At 52.3% G+C, this 17,340-nt stretch overlaps 1 protein-coding gene across 3 annotated transcripts in view; it reads left to right on the top strand.

Annotated features, from left to right (window-relative positions):
• tanc1b (tetratricopeptide repeat, ankyrin repeat and coiled-coil containing 1b) overlaps positions 1-17,340 on the top strand; it is a 119,504-nt gene that overhangs the window by 88,262 nt on the left and 13,902 nt on the right. For all 3 annotated transcript variants that reach the window (XM_084688470.1, XM_084688471.1, XM_084688472.1), the window contains 7 exons: positions 3,888-4,119; positions 6,197-6,363; positions 8,034-8,641; positions 11,878-11,986; positions 12,855-12,977; positions 15,509-15,745; positions 16,231-16,416. In XM_084688470.1, coding sequence (XP_084544596.1) covers positions 3,888-4,119; positions 6,197-6,363; positions 8,034-8,641; positions 11,878-11,986; positions 12,855-12,977; positions 15,509-15,745; positions 16,231-16,416 — 1,662 coding nt within the window. The remainder of the gene's footprint in view (positions 1-3,887; positions 4,120-6,196; positions 6,364-8,033; positions 8,642-11,877; positions 11,987-12,854; positions 12,978-15,508; positions 15,746-16,230; positions 16,417-17,340) is intronic.

The following is a 17,340-nucleotide window of genomic DNA, read 5'->3' as shown; positions in this document are numbered from 1 at the left end:
CTCCTCAGTAAGGAAGTGAGTCAGTGTTCCCCTCTCCTCAGTGAGGAAGTGAGTCAGTGTTCCCCTCTCCTCAGTGAGGAAGTGAGTCAGTGTTCCCCTCTCCTCAGTGAGAAAGTGAGTCAGTGTTCCTCTCTCCTCAGTGAGGAAGTGAGTCAGTGTTCCCCTCTCCTCAGTGAGGAAGTGAGTCAGTGTTCCCCTCTCCTCAGTGAGGAAGTGAGTCAGTGTTCCCCTCTCCTCAGTGAGGAAGTGAGTCAGTGTTCCCCTCTCCTCAGTGAGGAAGTGAGTCAGTGTTCCCCTCTCCTCAGTGAGGAAGTGAGTCAGTGTTCCCCTCTCCTCAGTGAGGAAGTGAGTCAGTGTTCCCCTCTCCTCAGTGAGGAAGTGAGTCAGTGTTCCCCTCTCCTCAGTGAGGAAGTGAGTCAGTGTTCCCCTCTCCTCAGTGAGGAAGTGAGTCAGTGTTCCCCTCTCCTCAGTGAGGAAGTGAGTCAGTGTTCCCCTCTCCTCAGTGAGGAAGTGAGTCAGTGTTCCTCTCTCCTCAGTGAGGAAGTGAGTCAGTGTTCCCCTCTCCTCAGTGAGGAAGTGAGTCAGTGTTCCCCTCTCCTCAGTGAGGAAGTGAGTCAGTGTTCCCCTCTCCTCAGTGAGGAAGTGAGTCAGTGTTCCCCTCTCCTCAGTGAGGAAGTGAGTCAGTGTTCCCCTCTCCTCAGTGAGGAAGTGAGTCAGTGTTCCCCTCTCCTCAGTGAGGAAGTGAGTCAGTGTTCCCCTCTCCTCAGTGAGGAAGTGAGTCAGTGTTCCCCTCTCCTCAGTGAGGAAGTGAGTCAGTGTTCCCCTCTCCTCAGTGAGGAAGTGAGTCAGTGCTCCCCTCTCCTCAGTGAGGAAGTGAGTCAGTGTTCCTCTCTCCTCAGTGAGGAAGTGAGTCAGTGTTCCCCTCTCCTCAGTGAGGAAGTGAGTCAGTGTTCCCCTCTCCTCAGTGAGGAAGTGAGTCAGTGTTCCCCTCTCCTCAGTAAGGAAGTGAGTCAGTGTTCCCCTCTCCTCAGTGAGGAAGTGAGTCAGTGTTCCCCTCTCCTCAGTGAGGAAGTGAGTCAGTGTTCCTCTCTCCTCAGTGAGGAAGTGAGTCAGTGTTCCCCTCTCCTCAGTGAGGAAGTGAGTCAGTGTTCCCCTCTCCTCAGTGAGGAAGTGAGTCAGTGTTCCCCTCTCCTCAGTGAGGAAGTGAGTCAGTGTTCCCCTCTCCTCAGTGAGGAAGTGAGTCAGTGTTCCCCTCTCCTCAGTGAGGAAGTGAGTCAGTGTTCCCCTCTCCTCAGTGAGGAAGTGAGTCAGTGTTCCCCTCTCCTCAGTGAGGAAGTGAGTCAGTGTTCCCCTCTCCTCAGTGAGGAAGTGAGTCAGTGTTCCCCTCTCCTCAGTGAGGAAGTGAGTCAGTGTTCCCCTCTCCTCAGTGAGGAAGTGAGTCAGTGTTCCCCTCTCCTCAGTGAGGAAGTGAGTCAGTGTTCCCCTCTCCTCAGTGAGGAAGTGAGTCAGTGTTCCCCTCTCCTCAGTGAGGAAGTGAGTCAGTGTTCCTCTCTCCTCAGTGAGGAAGTGAGTCAGTGTTCCCCTCTCCTCAGTGAGGAAGTGAGTCAGTGTTCCCCTCTCCTCAGTGAGGAAGTGAGTCAGTGTTCCCCTCTCCTCAGTGAGGAAGTGAGTCAGTGTTCCCCTCTCCTCAGTGAGGAAGTGAGTCAGTGTTCCTCTCTCCTCAGTGAGGAAGTGAGTCAGTGTTCCCCTCTCCTCAGTGAGGAAGTGAGTCAGTGTTCCCCTCTCCTCAGTGAGGAAGTGAGTCAGTGTTCCCCTCTCCTCAGTGAGGAAGTGAGTCAGTGTTCCCCTCTCCTCAGTGAGGAAGTGAGTCAGTGTTCCCCTCTCCTCAAGCCTCTGCAGATTGATGTCCCCTGTCCGTCTGCCTCAGTGTTCGACCCTCCAGCACCCCCGCAGAGGAACAAGCCATCTCTATTAACCCAGACTGTCCAAACCCAGGGCACTGCCATCCGTCAACGAACGAGGCGACTCAATAATGCATCACTGTAGAAGACCACGCCCCCCCCCGGCGAGGAAGTGTGTCCGTACTTCAAGGTCCTCCTCTGCCCTACAGGCGTGCAATCTCTCTGCCGCCTTAGTATCAGATCATGCCAGGGGAGGGGTGCCAGCCAGGGGAGGGGGGGCATCGCTTAGTTACAGCCAAGTACCCTCTCTTGATTTATCCTTTTGCACCAGTTGTGTTTCCACCGTTTCAAATGAGGCCGCTTTCACTTGTCACCACTGTGAGATGGATTCAGAGGTTGTGTCCAGGCAATTGTGAATGGAGACATTTATTATAATTCCTGGTTGTATAATGAAGGTGGCTGGCGTGGTGTGCCTCTCCTGCCTCTGCCTCTCCTGCCTCGGCCTCTCCTGCCTCTGCCTCTCCTGCCTCTGCCCCGTCCTGGGTTAGGGTTCAGCGGGTGGTAGGAGTGGAGGTAGGGGTGGGGGCTGGAGGTGGGGTAAGGGGCTAAGGGTGGGGGTGGAGGGAGGGGGTGGAGATGTTAGCTGCAGCTGTACCCAACAGCGAGGCTCTCGCAGGTAGAGACAGGAGCAGAGGCAGGAGCAGAGGCAGGAGCAGAGGCAGGAGCAGAGGCAGGAGCAGAGGCAGGAGCAGAGACAGGAGCAGAGGCAGGAGCAGAGGCAGGAGCAGAGGCAGGAGCAGAGGCAGGAGCAGAGGCAGGAGCAGAGGCAGGAGCAGAGGCAGGAGCAGAGGCAGAGCTGCTGTGTTTGTTGAGCAGCCTCCTCCTCCTCCTCTCCCCCCCCCTCCCTGTGTCATGGTAACTGTGTCAGCTCCTGAAGGTTTGAGTGTAATGAGGACAGAGCGTCCCAGATCTCCCTGGGGAGACCCTCCCCTCGTCTAAATCAGATGACCGTGAACACAGCAACCTGTTCTGCACCAGCTGCAGAGGCTCCATCCTACTTTTAGAGCTCCGCCTGGGATGGGGTGTTTTTGGTTGGAGGTTATCTGAGGTTGTTCTGCCTATTAACTGGCCGGTTCATCAGCATCTTAATCTGCACGCCCTAGCAGGCATAGCGAGAGGGCTGTGGGGTGACGTCATTACCCAGGTGGGCTTTGAAAGGCTTGATTAGGTTGATGGATACCGCTGTGAAGGTTCCCCAAGGTCAACTATTAGCGGCTGGTTGCACAACCAGAAAGAGTTTGCTACAGGCATTTCACCTCTGAATTCACATGTGTAACAGGCCGCGTGCTGTGTAACAGGCCGTGTGCTGTGTAACAGGCCGTGTGCTGTGTGACATGCCGTTTTTTTGTGTAACGGTTTTCTTCGGCAGAGCCGTGAGCATTGGGGAGAGCATCGTCCTAGCGCTTCATTAGCTTTTGACCGCTAGCTAGCTAGCTAATAGCTTAAACAATGTTTTTGTATATTTTCGCCAAGTTTAAGCAATTAGTTTATCAATAATGAACGTTTTCAACCATTTGGTAGCAAGCTAGCTGTCTTACAATTCTGAAGCTAGGTGCCCCTAGCATGTACACTCTCTCGATTGTTCCATTGGGAACAGAAATAAAAAAAGCAAATGAAAAGTGTTATTTGGACTAAGCAGAAGCAGTGGAATTAGGGCAGAGCTTAGCAAGGTGTAGTGGGTGTACAATAATACATATTACCTCAAATACCCTTCAGCCAACAAGCCTGTTGCAGTTTTGGCTCTCACAGTACCAATACCCCGTGATGACACAGGCAGCTTTGCAGATTGCTTGTGACTCCAGCGACAATGTAACCTCCTTTGGTTGTAAAATTCAACACGGTTTGATAACATCCTAAAATGTCCTTTTTTAAAGGGAATTTGGATTACATTTGAGCATGTGTTCCCATCCTTGCTCCTCTCTCCAGGTGGTGGCATATCACTACTGTCAGGCAGACAACACCTACACCTGCCTGGTTCCTGAGTTTGTGCACAGTGTCGCCGCCCTGCTGTGCAGATCGCACCAGCTGGCCGCGTACCGAGAGCTGCTGCTCAGAGAGCCGCAGCTTCAGAGCATGCTCAGTCTGCGCTCCTGCGTCCAGGACCCCATGGCGGCGTTCCGCCGAGGCGTGCTGCAGCCCCTCGCCAACCTCCGCAAAGGTACGTGGATCACGTTACCCGCCGACGGAGACAATGTCCTCCTTCTGGTCTCATTCTCCTTTTCTCCTCTCTGTCCTGTACTGCCTCTCCTCGACCTACGCACTGTCTCTCCTCCTGCCTCCTGTCTCTCCTCCTCTCCCTCCACACTCTACTCCTCCTCTCCCTCCACACTCTGCTCCTCCTCTCCCTCCACACTCTGCTCCTCCTCTCCCTCCACACTCTGCTCCTCCTCTCCCTCCACACTCTGCTCCTCCTCTCCCTCCACACTCTGCTCCTCCTCTCCCTCCACACTCTGCTCCTCCTCTCCCTCCACACTCTGCTCCTCCTCTCCTTCCACACTCTGCTCCTCCTCTCCCTCCACACTCTGCTCCTTCTCTCCCTCCTCTCCCTCCACACTCTGCTCCTCCTCTCCCTCCACACTCTGCTCCTCCTCTCCCTCCTCTCCCTCCACACTCTGCTCCTCCTCTCCCTCCACACTCTGCTCCTCCTCTCCCTCCTCTCCCTCCACACTCTGCTCCTCCTCTCCCTCCACACTCTGCTCCTCCTCTCCCTCCTCACTCTGCTCCTCCTCTCCCTCCTCTACCTCCACACTCACGCGTACGAACATTTTGCACTCAGTGTGCAAGGGCCTTTAGTGTTAGTTTGTTTTTGTGATGATGTTAGTGTCCGCAATTGTTTCCCAGTCCCAATGTGAAGGTACAGTGCTCTTTCGGGTCAGCCAAGCAGCTATGTAGCTGGGCTGATAACACCTCCATCACCAGCAGCATGTAGCTGGACTGGAGCAGATGGGCGAAAGCAAGCAGAATCCACATCAAGCCTGTGAATAGCTTCTTGTTGGAGAACACTATTGATTGGAACTGACTGTTGGAAATGTGCTTTTGTGTTGTCATGCAAGGCTACTGCCTCAGCGAGGGAGGGAAGGTCAGTCAGAGGGGCGATCTCACGGTCACTGTTGTCATACACCATATATGTCTAGCACACGTGCTCCCTCTGATCAACATGTTGCTTCTGCCGGCCGCTGCAGTGTAGAGAAACAAATATAGTTATTTCTATGATGGAGATGGAAAATATTGTGTGTGTGAGCAGGGAGAGGTGGGCTTGTGATGGACCGCTTATTATTGAAATGAATTGCTTCATACGTACGATGTTCAGCTTGATAGAAAATACATCTGTGATGTGTCATCTTCATGACAGTGTAGCGCCAGTCTCTGCTGCTCTGTGGGATGTTATTACAACAACCAGAGAAAGATCTGTTCATGCAGGGCTTTACAAAGAATACAGAAAATGTTCATATCACCAGCAGAATACACAGAAGTTATTCTGGCACAAATCTCATCCAACGTGATATCAGAACAGGGAGCAGAGTTCACTTTACATATCTCTCATATTTCTCTGTAATATTTTTTTTTCCTATGTTTCCGATGACTGTGCAGTAAGTATGAAGACTAGCCGACTGTGGACAACTGAAGAAAGAAGCAGCTCACCCCTCCACCCCCACCACCCCCCTCACCCATCCCACCACCCCCTCACCTCTCCCCTCACCCCCGCCCCCCCCCTCATCCTGCCCCTGCTCCAGCTCTGAGACAGCCTACTGATACTGTAGTGAACTAGAGAACATCCTTTCTCACAAACACACACTCACACCCACACACACACACACACACACACACACAGCAGGACTGGGTAGCAGGGCTGGATCTACAGACTAAAGCACACTCATGTTCATTCATTGGTGCGCTGTGAGAGAGAAGCTGGAGTCTGCCTGTTCATGTTTCACTATCACTGCAGCTACTCTGCCAGTCCCGCTCCTACAATCACACTTCAGTCAGGGATGACAAGCAGGAAAAGTTTTATTCTTTTTCCGGATCAGTTGAGTTTCTCTGAGTTTGAGCCCCAGGTGTGTGTGTGTGTGTGTGTGTGGGGCACCCTGCAGGGCTATAGATTGGACTGCCCTGCAGTTGCCTCCGTTAGCAGCACTGTTCTGAGCTGGACTGACAACTCATCCAACTGTTGTTTTGTTACACATCATCCTCTCACTGTGTGTATATTTGTGTGTGTGTGTGTGTGTGTCATACAGAGAAGAAGATTCCCGAGGACGACCACATCATCTTGATTGACGGGCTGAACGAGGCAGAGTTCCACAAACCTGACTATGGTGACACCATCTCCTCCTTCATCACCAAGATCATCTCCCAGTTTCCGTCCTGGCTCAAGCTGGTGGTCACTGTGAGGGTCAACCTGCTGGTGAGGACATCCCACATCTCTCTGCAGCACTCTTATCACGGCTGCAGTCAAGTCATTAGTCAACCATGAGGACAGGGGAATGCTGTCTGCTCTTGTAGTAATCTGTTCAGGAAGTATAGATACCTCTGATTACCAGGTGAGCTGTACCATGTGAGAACTCCAGCGTACTACAGTGATACTCAGACACGCCTCCACCAGTGGAATGAGTAGATAGCCGTGGATGCTGGCAGCCTTTCAGAGAAACTGAGGGGGCTGTTTCTTCTGTTTCAGAGACACTGAGGGGGCTGTTTCTTCTGTTTCAGAGACACTGAGGGGGCTGTTTCTTCTGTTTCAGAGACACTGAGGGGGCTGTTTCTTCTGTTTCAGAGACACTGAGGGGGCTGTTTCTTCCCGTCATACAGCACGCAATCTTGTACCAACAATCATTTCTGTAGTGTCAATAAAAGTCCTGGAAGGTTGTGCAAAGTAGTGCTGGACTAGGCAGAGTGACAGTGAGCAGTGTGCCACCCAGTCTGCACCGGGGATAAGCTGTGGTAGAGTTGAGACTGGTACTGAGGGGCAGGAGGGAGGAGGAGGGGGAGGAAGGAGGGGGAGGAAGGAGGGGGAGGAAGGAGCTTTGACAGGGCTAGATGAAATGGCATGCTGATTGATGGACTGGCTGACTGACTGACTGGATAAACTTACTGGCTGATAGACTGAATGACTTGCTGCTTGGCTGATTTACAGGTGGTTGAGTTAATCTAATGAGTGAGAGACCACTGCAGACAGAATGTCTGGAGGAGAGAGTATTTTTTCACGTGATCAGTGGCTGAACAGGATGGTCTCTACACAACGTCTTTGTTGACTGAGTAATACCTGGCTTTACCCCTCTTCCAGTCCTACCTTGCTCTTCACTCCTCTCTCTACTCTCGTCTTGTCTCCCTCTCTCTCTCCTCTCTCTCTCAAGACCGTCTTATGTGTTATTCATGTGTTTTCTCCGCCCGCTGTCGGCAGGCAGGACGTGAGGATGGAGAAGGTGTTATCTTGCCGTCACCATGGTTCTCTGTGCTCACACAGCGCAGGGATTGAAGGGATTAGGCTGCATTGATTTCCCCAACCGCTAAGAGTGAGATTGAAGTGGCGTCTCCAGCTGTGCTTCTGGATCTGGGCACAGTACGCACTGCTGTCCCTTCCACCCTGTCTGTCGGCCCCTGGCCCCAGGCCCCTCCCCCCTGGCCCCAGGCCCCTCCCCCCTGGGCCCAGGCCCCTCCCCCCTGGCCCCAGGCCCTCTGTCTGCCCTGCCTGCTGCCTGTGCTGGGCTGATAGCCTGGCTGATAGCCTGGCTGATAGCCTGGCTGATAGCCTGGCTGATAGCCTGGCTGATAGCCTGGCCTCAGGGCTGTGTCAGCAGGGCTTCCTGGCTCTGGCTCTGATGACAGCCCCTCAGTAGACAACACTGACTCCTGGAAGAGGGGAGCTGTGTTGGCTGCTTCCCATTGCCTTGAGACGTATGTCAGATATATTCAGACACGGTCGATTGATTTACACGCACGTCTGGCTCATTCCGATGTGTCATCTTTTTATGTGGATGGTGGGAGTGTGTGTCTGTGTGTATGTGGGTGTCTGTGTGTGTGTGTGTGTGTGTGTAATCTAACGGCTAGTGTCCTGTCTGTCTGTCTGTCTGTCCTCAGGATATCACCAGCCTGCTGCCCTTCTCCCAGATCTCCCTGGACGACTACCCCGACAGCAAGGACATTGCCAGCGACCTGAACGCCTACATCCAGTACCGTATCAACAGCAGCAGGGACATCATGAACAACGTCTCCCTTAACGGCAAGGCCGACCCCGCCATTGTGGCCAAGGTCAGCAGCCACCTCATGGCCCTGAGCCAGGGCTCCTACCTGTACCTCAAGCTGACCCTTGACCTCTTTGAGAGGGGTCACCTGGTCATCAAGAGCGCCAGCTACAAGGTGGTGCCGGTGTCCCTGGCTGAGCTGTACCAGCTGCAGTGCAACATGAAGTTCATGAGCAACTCTGCGTTTGAGCGCTGCCAGCCCGTGCTCAACGTGGCGCTGGCCTCGCTGCACCCCATGACTGACGAGCAGCTGTTCCACGCCATGAACGCAGGCAGCGTGCACGGAGAGCTGCGCTGGGACGACTTCCTGCAGCGCATGGACATGCTGTCCTGCTTCCTGGTGAAGAGGAGAGACAAGACCCGCATGTTCTGCCATCCCTCCTTCAGGGAGTGGCTGGTGTGGAGGGCAGACGGAGAGAGCAGTGACTTCCTGTGCGACCCCAGGTGAGTTCCTGCTCAGAGTGAGAGAGGGATGGGGAGAGTGAGAGAGGGATGGGGAGAGTTAGAGAAGGAGAGGGAGAGTGTGAGAGAGGGATAGGGAGAGTGAGAGAAGGAGAGGGAGAGAGTGAGAGATAGAGAGGGAGAGTGAGAGAGGGATAGGGAGAGTTAGAGAAGGAGAGGGAGAGTGTGAGAGAGGGATAGGGAGAGTGAGAGAAGGAGAGGGAGAGTGTGAGAGAGGGATAGGGAGAGTGAGAGAAGGAGAGGGAGAGAGTGAGAGTGGGATAGGGAGAGTGATAGGGGGAAAGGAGAGTGAGAGAGGGAGAGTGAGAGAGGGAGACAGGGTGAGTTAGTGGTCGATGCAGACAGAAAAGCTCTTATCACTCAGGGAGGAAAACAAATCTCTCACACGGCTCACTGCCTCTCTGGTTCACCTGTCTTAGCCTCACTGCCTCTCTGGTTCACCTGTCTTAGCCTCACTGCCTCTCTGCTTCACCTGTCTGTGCCTCACTGCCCCTCTTGTTCACCTGTCTGAGCCTCACTGCCTCTCTGGTTCACCTGTCTGAGCCTCACTGCCTCTCTGCTTCACCTGTCTTAGCATTGCGTGTGGAACAAATCTCACAATTTCAACTGACAACACAAGTCAGGAAGATTAAGAATGACTCATCTAGTGCCAAGGAGATGACCGATTATGATGATGGCGGTGATGTCTGTGTCTGTCTGAAGAGGAAATCGAACATCCAGGCAGCTGCCGTTGTGTCTGTCTGAGTCACGCTGCTGTCTAACTCAGTATCAGCTGTGCTGGCCTGTGTGCAAGCAGCACGCTGCTGTCTAACTCAGTATCAGCTGTGCTGGCCTGTGTGCAAGCAGCACGCTGCTGTGTCTAACTCAGTATCAGCTGTGCTGGCCTGTGTGCAGACAGCACGCTGCTGTCTAACTCAGTATCAGCTGTGCTGGCCTGTGTGCAGGTAGCATCGATCCACATGCACTCAGGATTCGTCCTACGCCATCCGCACTAGACCGCTCTGACGAATAACACACACTGGGCAACACTTCATTAAGGTCACATTAACTACCATCTAACTACATACAGTAGCAGCATTAAGGTTCAAACCCTAACTACATATCATTTGTTAGAATCGGGATGACTATGATCTTGGCTCCACAGATGGCAAGCTAAATGTAATCCTACCAGTATTGCTAATTAAGAACTCTCACATTCATAAGAGAAACTAACTACATGAGAAGGAAAGAAAAAACTTGGAATATGTTTATCCCTCAAAGGCAAAGGGGGAAAAAAGGGTCACTCACTTTAAATATGTATGCATACTTGTGAAATATGAACAAGTAATCTGCTGCGTTCCACTTAGAGGACTTTGCCAAGAGAAGCTCAATCTGAAGAACAGATGTCTTCCTGCGGCGTCTTCCTGTTGCCCTGTTATTCAGTCTGCTGGTTGATCTCATCCTGGAGCCCCTGATGTCATCCTGGAGCCCCTGATGTCATCAAGGAGCCCCTGATGTCATCCTGGAGCCTCTGATGTCATCCTGGAGTCCCTGATGTCATCAAGGTGCCCCTGATATCATCCTGGAGTCTCTGATGTCATCCTGGGGCCTCTGATGTCATCAAGGAGCCTCTGATGTCATCCTGGAGCCCCTGATGTCATCAAGGTGCCCCTGATATCATCCTGGAGTCTCTGATGTCATCCTGGGGCCCCTGATGTCATCCTGGCGCCCCTGATGTCATCCTGGAGTCTCTGATGTCATCCTGGGGCCCCTGATGTCATCCTGGAGCCCCTGATGTCATCCTGGAACCCCTGATGTCATCTTGGAGCCTCTGATGTCATCCTGGAGCCTCTGATGTCATCCTGGAGCCCCTGATGTCATCCTGGAACCTCTGATGTCATCCTGGAGCCTCTGATGTCATCCTGGAGCCCCTGATGTCATCCTGGAACCTCTGATGTCATCCTGGCGCCCCTGATGTCATCCTGGAACCTCTGATGTCATCCTGGAGCCCCTGATGTCATCCTGGAGCCTCTGATGTCATCCTGGAGCCCCTGATGTCATCCTGGAGCCTCTGATGTCATCCTGGAGCCTTGTATGCTCATAGGAGGCTGCGCCAGCCACACTGAGACTGGATTATGTCACTGTGGGACTGTGTGTGTGTTTCTCACCAGGGTGTTGTTTGGTTGAGTACATACAAGCACATCCATAGATAGGAGGCCCTTCTGTATGTGGGCACCAACCTCACTCCCAACCCAGCATTTTCCCCAGCCATCTTTACAGGCCCCAGCTAACAGCCGGGCCCCCAGCCCTCAGCCCCCAGCCCTCAGTCCTCTGCCCTCTGCCTTCTGCCTTGATTTTTGAAGACATTCTCACAAACACACACACACAGCAGAGGCCCTAACAAAGAGGATTTCACCCAGATCAAAGTGAACTGCGATCATGCATGGCCTTTTAATGAAGTTCCCTTCTAATTAACAACAGAGCAAGCCTCGTTAAGAGAGGGTGGGGGGGGGCACACAAGGGCTGTGTTCTCCTCAGAACATGCTGGAACTACCAGCCTTCATCAGCCTGTCTAGACGAGCGTCGAGCAACAGAGGAAATCTTGCCCTGATAATGACAACTATCTCTTCAGTCTCCCACGGCTGAAACGAGGAGGTCCAATGAACTTCCTTGGAGCAAATTTAAAAGATTTTATTGGGCGTGAGATGCACAAGTCAGCTATCAGTACCCAATCAGAAGGTGTGACTGCTGATAAACATTACGATTGCCAGAGAGTGGCTCCAATCATCTTGATCTATAAGACATAGAACATTTCTGTGCCACTGAAAACACGAAATAAGAATAACTGTCTAGTGGTGGTGATGGTACTGTATATCCCCTTCAGGGCGGAGCCTCGTCCTCTTCAGGGCGGAGCCTCGTCCTCTTCAGGGCGGAGCCTCGTCCTCTTCAGGGCGGAGCCTCCTCCCCTTCAGGGCGGAGCCTCCTCCTCTTCAGGGCGGAGCCTCCTCCTCTTCAGGGCGGAGCCTCCTCCTCTTCAGGGCGGAGCCTCCTCCTCTTTAGGGCGGAGCCTCCTCCTCTTCAGGGCGGAGCCTCCTCCCCTTCAGGGCGGAGCCTCCTCCCCTTCAGGGCGGAGCCTCCTCCTCTTCAGGGCGGAGCCTCCTCCTCAGTCTATCATACAGTAGGCTGGTGCTGCACCGTATGGACAGTAGATTGACCCCTGCCCCCCCCCCTTCCCCCAGGAGTGGCCACGCCCTGTTGGCCTTCATGCTCTCCAGGCAGGAGGGGAAGCTGAACCGGCAGCAGACTGTGGAGCTGGGACACCACATCCTCAAAGCTCACATATTCAAGGTACTGGACCTCACCACACCACACCATACTATTCTATACCACACCATACTATACCACACCATACTATACCACACCACACCAACCCATACTATACCACACCAACCCATACTATACCACACCACACCACACCAACCCATACTATACCACACCAACCCATACTATACCACACCACACCACACCAACCCATACTATACCACACCATACTATACCACACCACACCAACCCATACTATACCACACCACACCATACTATACCACACCACACCACACCAACCCATACTATACCACACCACACCACACCACACCATACTATACCACACCAACCCATACTATACCACACCACACCACACCACACCATACTATACCACACCAACCCATACTATACCAACCCAACCCATACTATACCACACCAACCCATACTATACCACACCAACCCATACTATACCACACCACACCATACTATACCACACCAACCCATACCACACCAACCCATACCACACCACACCACACCATACCACACTATACCATACTATACCATACTATACCACACCACACCACACCATACTATACCACACCAACCCACACCACACCAACCCATACCACACCACACCACACCATACCACACTATACCATACTATACCATACTATACCACACCACACCACACCATACCACACCATACCACACTATACCACACCACACCACAGCACTGGCCCTTCAGCACCCCTCGTCTAACCTAGTTACTCTGCACGTCATGCTGCTGCTGTTACTCTGCACCTGAGTAATACATTTTTCACTGTGTGCATGTTTGTGCATTTGTGCGTGTGTGTGTCTGTGTGTGTGTCTGTGTGTGTGTGTGTGTGTGCTCCAGGGTCTCAGTAAGAAGACAGGCGTGTCGTCCAGTGTGCTGCAGGCTGTGTGGATCAGCTGCAGTACTGACGGCCTGTCAGCTGCTCTGGCCTCTCTGAGAAACCTGTACACCCCCAACGTCAAGGTGAGACCACACACACACCTTCCCCTGTCTCTCACACACACACATACACACACACCTTCACCTGTCTCTCACACACACACACACACACACCTTCACCTGTCTCTCACACACACACACACACACACCTTCACCTGTCTCTCACACACACACACACACACACCTTCACCTGTCTCTCACACACACACACACCTTCACCTGTCTCTTACACACACACACACACACACACACACCTTCACCTGTCTCTCACACACACACACACCTTCACCTGTCTCTCACACACACACACACACACACACACACACACACACACACACACACCTTCACCTGTCTCTCACACACACACACACACACACACACCTTCACCTGTCTCTCACACACACACACACACCTTCACCTGTCTCTCACACACACACACACACACACCTTCACCTGTCTCACACACACACACACACTCCCCCGGTCAACCTGACGTTAGCGTGAATGCTTGTCTCTCCACGCTGTAAAGTGCCGGGCAGTGGGATTAACTACAGGCTCGCTGAATGATTTTTAATCCTACAGATGGGGTTTGAGGTGTGTTATGATACCTGCATTATGCACTGTTCCCCAAACCACTCACTTATGGTGCTGAGTGTGTGAGTGGCTGATAACGCCCTAGAAGACATCTTGGATGTGTCTACTAGCTGAGAGCAGCTAGGGTTCATGGCTGTCTGCAGGGTGGACTGGGGCCTGCGCTATGGCTGTCTGCAGAGGGGACTGGGGCCTGTGCTATGGCTGTCTGCAGAGGGGACTGGGGCCTGCTCTATGGCTGTCTGCAGAGGGGACTGGGGCCTGCTCTATGGCTGTCTGCAGGGTGGACTGGGGCCTGCTCTATGGCTGTCTTAAATCATTACAGCCGCATTTTACATTAGTGGTCATTTAATAAGCAAAATGCCAAGTTAATGGCAGCGACACAGGGAAGATTATATGTTTATGCTTAATTATTCTGACTGCGCGTGTGTGCATTAAAAATCCATTAGGGGAGAGGAAGAAAACAAGATGGCCGCTCCCCAGTTTACCAGGGAGGTTATGTATCACCCTCCTGTATTGTTGTTTCTTTTCCATTAGCATTCATTTAACGATGCAGTTGGGTCCTGTGTTGTCTGTGTGAGTCAGGGTGGCTGAGCGGAGCATCGCTCTCTGAGACAGCAACCACAGTACTTCTGCTGCTCCACTGTGGCCCCTTAAAACACTTGTTCATCTATTCCGGTGTGGTTCCGGTAAATAAAGCCGAGTTCCGTTTGCTTCGTTTATAACCGCCACAGAGCTCGACGCGCCCGTGTGACTGATTAGGCTTTCATCATGTTTTCCTTCATCACCAAGATGAATACCTTGCTGATGGCTGCCTTCCAGATACTACAACTACTTAGTCCTGTATTCACTGGAGGATTTGCGGAAGACTGCGCTCCAACTCAAATCTTTAAAAAAAGGAATAGTTTGAGAAAGATGAAATAATATTATGTTAGAATGTAAAACATATTCTGTATAAAGTAGACATTGCTTAGATCTTAAGCAAGACCAGGGCATGTCAAGTGTGTAACATCATAATAATTATAGCCAGGATTAGGATTAGCTAGGATTAGGGTTCCATTTAACAGTGGCAGTAAATGAGACGGTATAATCTATGGCTTGGCATTGGTGGTTAGCATTAGTGGCTTGCATCAGTGTAAAACACCTATGGCTAATATCAGTACTTTGCATCAGTAGTTAGCATCAGTAGTAGCATCAGTAGTAGCATCAGTAGTTGGCATCAGTGTGTAGCATCAGTAGTTAGCATCAGTGTGTAACATCAGTAGTAGCATCAGTGTGTAGCATCAGTGTGTAGCATCAGTAGTTAGCATCAGTGTATAACATCAGTAGTTAGCATCAGTGTGTAACATCAGTAGTAGCTTCAGTAGTAGCATCAGTGTGTAGCATCAGTAGTAGCATCAGTGTGTAGCATCAGTAGTAGCATCAGTAGTTAGCATCAGTGTGTAACATCAGTAGTTAGCATCAGTGTGTAGCATCAGTGTGTAGCATCAGTAGTTAGCATCAGTAGTTAGCATCAGTGTGTAGCATCAGTAGTTAGCATCAGTGTGTAACATCAGTAGTTAGCATCAGTGTGTAACATCAGTAGTAGCATCAGTAGTAGCATCAGTGTGTAGCATCAGTAGTAGCATCAGTGTGTAACATCAGTAGTAGCATCAGTAGTAGCATCAGTGTGTAGCATCAGTAGTAGCATCAGTGTGTAGCATCAGTAGTAGCATCAGTAGTAGCATCAGTAGTTAGCATCAGTGTGTAACATCAGTAGTAGCATCAGTAGTAGCATCAGTGTGTAGCATCAGTAGTTAGCATCAGTGTGTAGCATCAGTAGTAGCATCAGTAGTTAGCATCAGTAGTTAGCATCAGTGTGTAGCATCAGTAGTAGCATCAGTAGTTAGCATCAGTAGTTAGCATCAGTGTGTAACATCAGTAGTAGCAACGGTGCTTAGCATCTCCCTCCCGTGTTCCTGTAGGTGAGCCGGCTGCTGATGCTGGGCGGGGCCAACGTCAACTACCGCACGGAGGTTCTGAACAACGCCCCGGTGCTGTGCGTACAGGCCCACCTGGGCCACCTGGAGATGGCAGCGCTGCTGCTGGAGCACGCTGCCTCCGTGGACGTGGTGTCTGAGAACGGAATGAGCCCGCTTGGCTTCGCATCCGCGGCCGGACACCTGGCTCTCGTCAGTCTGCTCTGCAAGAGGGGCGCCAAGGTAACGAGGAAGAACCAGACCAGGGCTGCACACACAACCAGACCCAAAATTACTAAACCAAAACTACCTCTATCAAGAAAATGTTGTCCAGACATCTGCTGCAGCTGTGTCTAAAGCACACAGACAGGGCCACATATCTGCTGTTCCCGGAGGAATACTACCACCACTGCTAGTGCCATTAGCATCTCTGCTGTTCCCGGAGGAATACTACCACCACAGCTAGTACCATTAGCATCTCTGCTGTTCCAGGAGGAATACTACCACCACTGCTAGTACCATTAGCATCTCTGCTGTTCCAGGAGGAATACTACCACCACTGCTAGTACCATTAGCATCTCTGCTGTTCCAGGAGGAATACTACCACCACAGCTAGTACCATTAGCATCTCTGCTGTTCCCGGAGGAATACCACCACCACTGCTAGTACCATTAGCATTGTTTGTCCGTGTGAATCCTGAAGTGTGTGTGCTGTGGTGTTGTCTGCAGGTGGACCATGTGGATAAGAGTGGTCAGTGTTCGCTGGTGCATGCTGCCCTGAGGGGTCACCCAGAGGTCATCCACCACCTGCTGGAGATGGAGTGGAGCCCTGATGGCCAGCATCAGAACTGCAGCCTGAAGAACAAGGCCCTTCAACAGGCTCTTACAGCAGCCTCCAGCATGGGGCATATGCAGGTCAGTACACACACACACACTCACACACTCACACAATCGCAGCACCTACACATGCAAGCACATACACACAGTCCTAGCACATGCACGCACACACATTACAAGAACATGAACACACACACAAAAGAAACATTAATGGTGGAAAAAAAACACCCACATATTGAACCGGAGCCATTCAGGAGCACCTTGAACCTATTTTGAGAAACATGCTACTTCCACAGTTCTGTTGTGCACCACCTACTGTACGCCAGTAATTATGCCCTTAGCACTGGACACAGCTGAGTTCCACCCTTCTACCCCTCCCACTGACCCTGTTATACCTTCATCCCAGCTTCCCTCAGGTCCACCTCCTCTACCCTCCCCTCAGGTCCACCTCCTCTACCCTCCCCTCAGGTCCACCTCCTCTACCCTCCCCTCAGGTCCTCTACCCTCCCCTCAGGTCCTCTACCCTCCCCTCAGGTCCACCTCCTCTACCCTCCCCTCAGGTCCTCTACCCTCCCCTCTGGTCCTCTACCCTCCCCTCAGGTCCTCTACCCTCCCCTCAGGTCCACCTCCTCTACCCTCCCCTCAGGTCCACCTCCTCTACCCTCCCCTCAGGTCCTGTACCCTCCCCTCAGGTCCACCTCCTCTACCCTCCCCTCAGGTCCTGTACCCTCCCCTCAGGTCCACCTCCTCTACCCTCCCCTCAGGTCCTCTACCCTCCCCTCAGGTCCTCTACCCTCCCCTCAGGTCCATCTCCTCTACCCTCCCCTCAGGTCCTGTACCCTCCCCTCAGGTCCACCTCCTCTACCCTCCCTCAGGTCCTCTACCCTCCCCTCAGGTCCTCCACCCTCCCCTCAGGTCCACCTCTTCTGAAGACACATGTCAGGCATTCAGGGGCTCTGCTGGGGGTTGGGGTTGTTGCTGGATTCTGGGGGTGTGTGCTGG

The sequence above is a fragment of the Hypomesus nipponensis genome, chromosome 23 (genome assembly GCF_054491055.1).
Source record: "Hypomesus nipponensis isolate SF chromosome 23, ASM5449105v1, whole genome shotgun sequence".
Lineage (NCBI taxonomy): Eukaryota > Metazoa > Chordata > Actinopteri > Osmeriformes > Osmeridae > Hypomesus > Hypomesus nipponensis.
The sequence above is the reverse complement of the archived record's forward strand: the minus strand, read 5'-3'. Positions and strand labels throughout refer to the sequence as shown.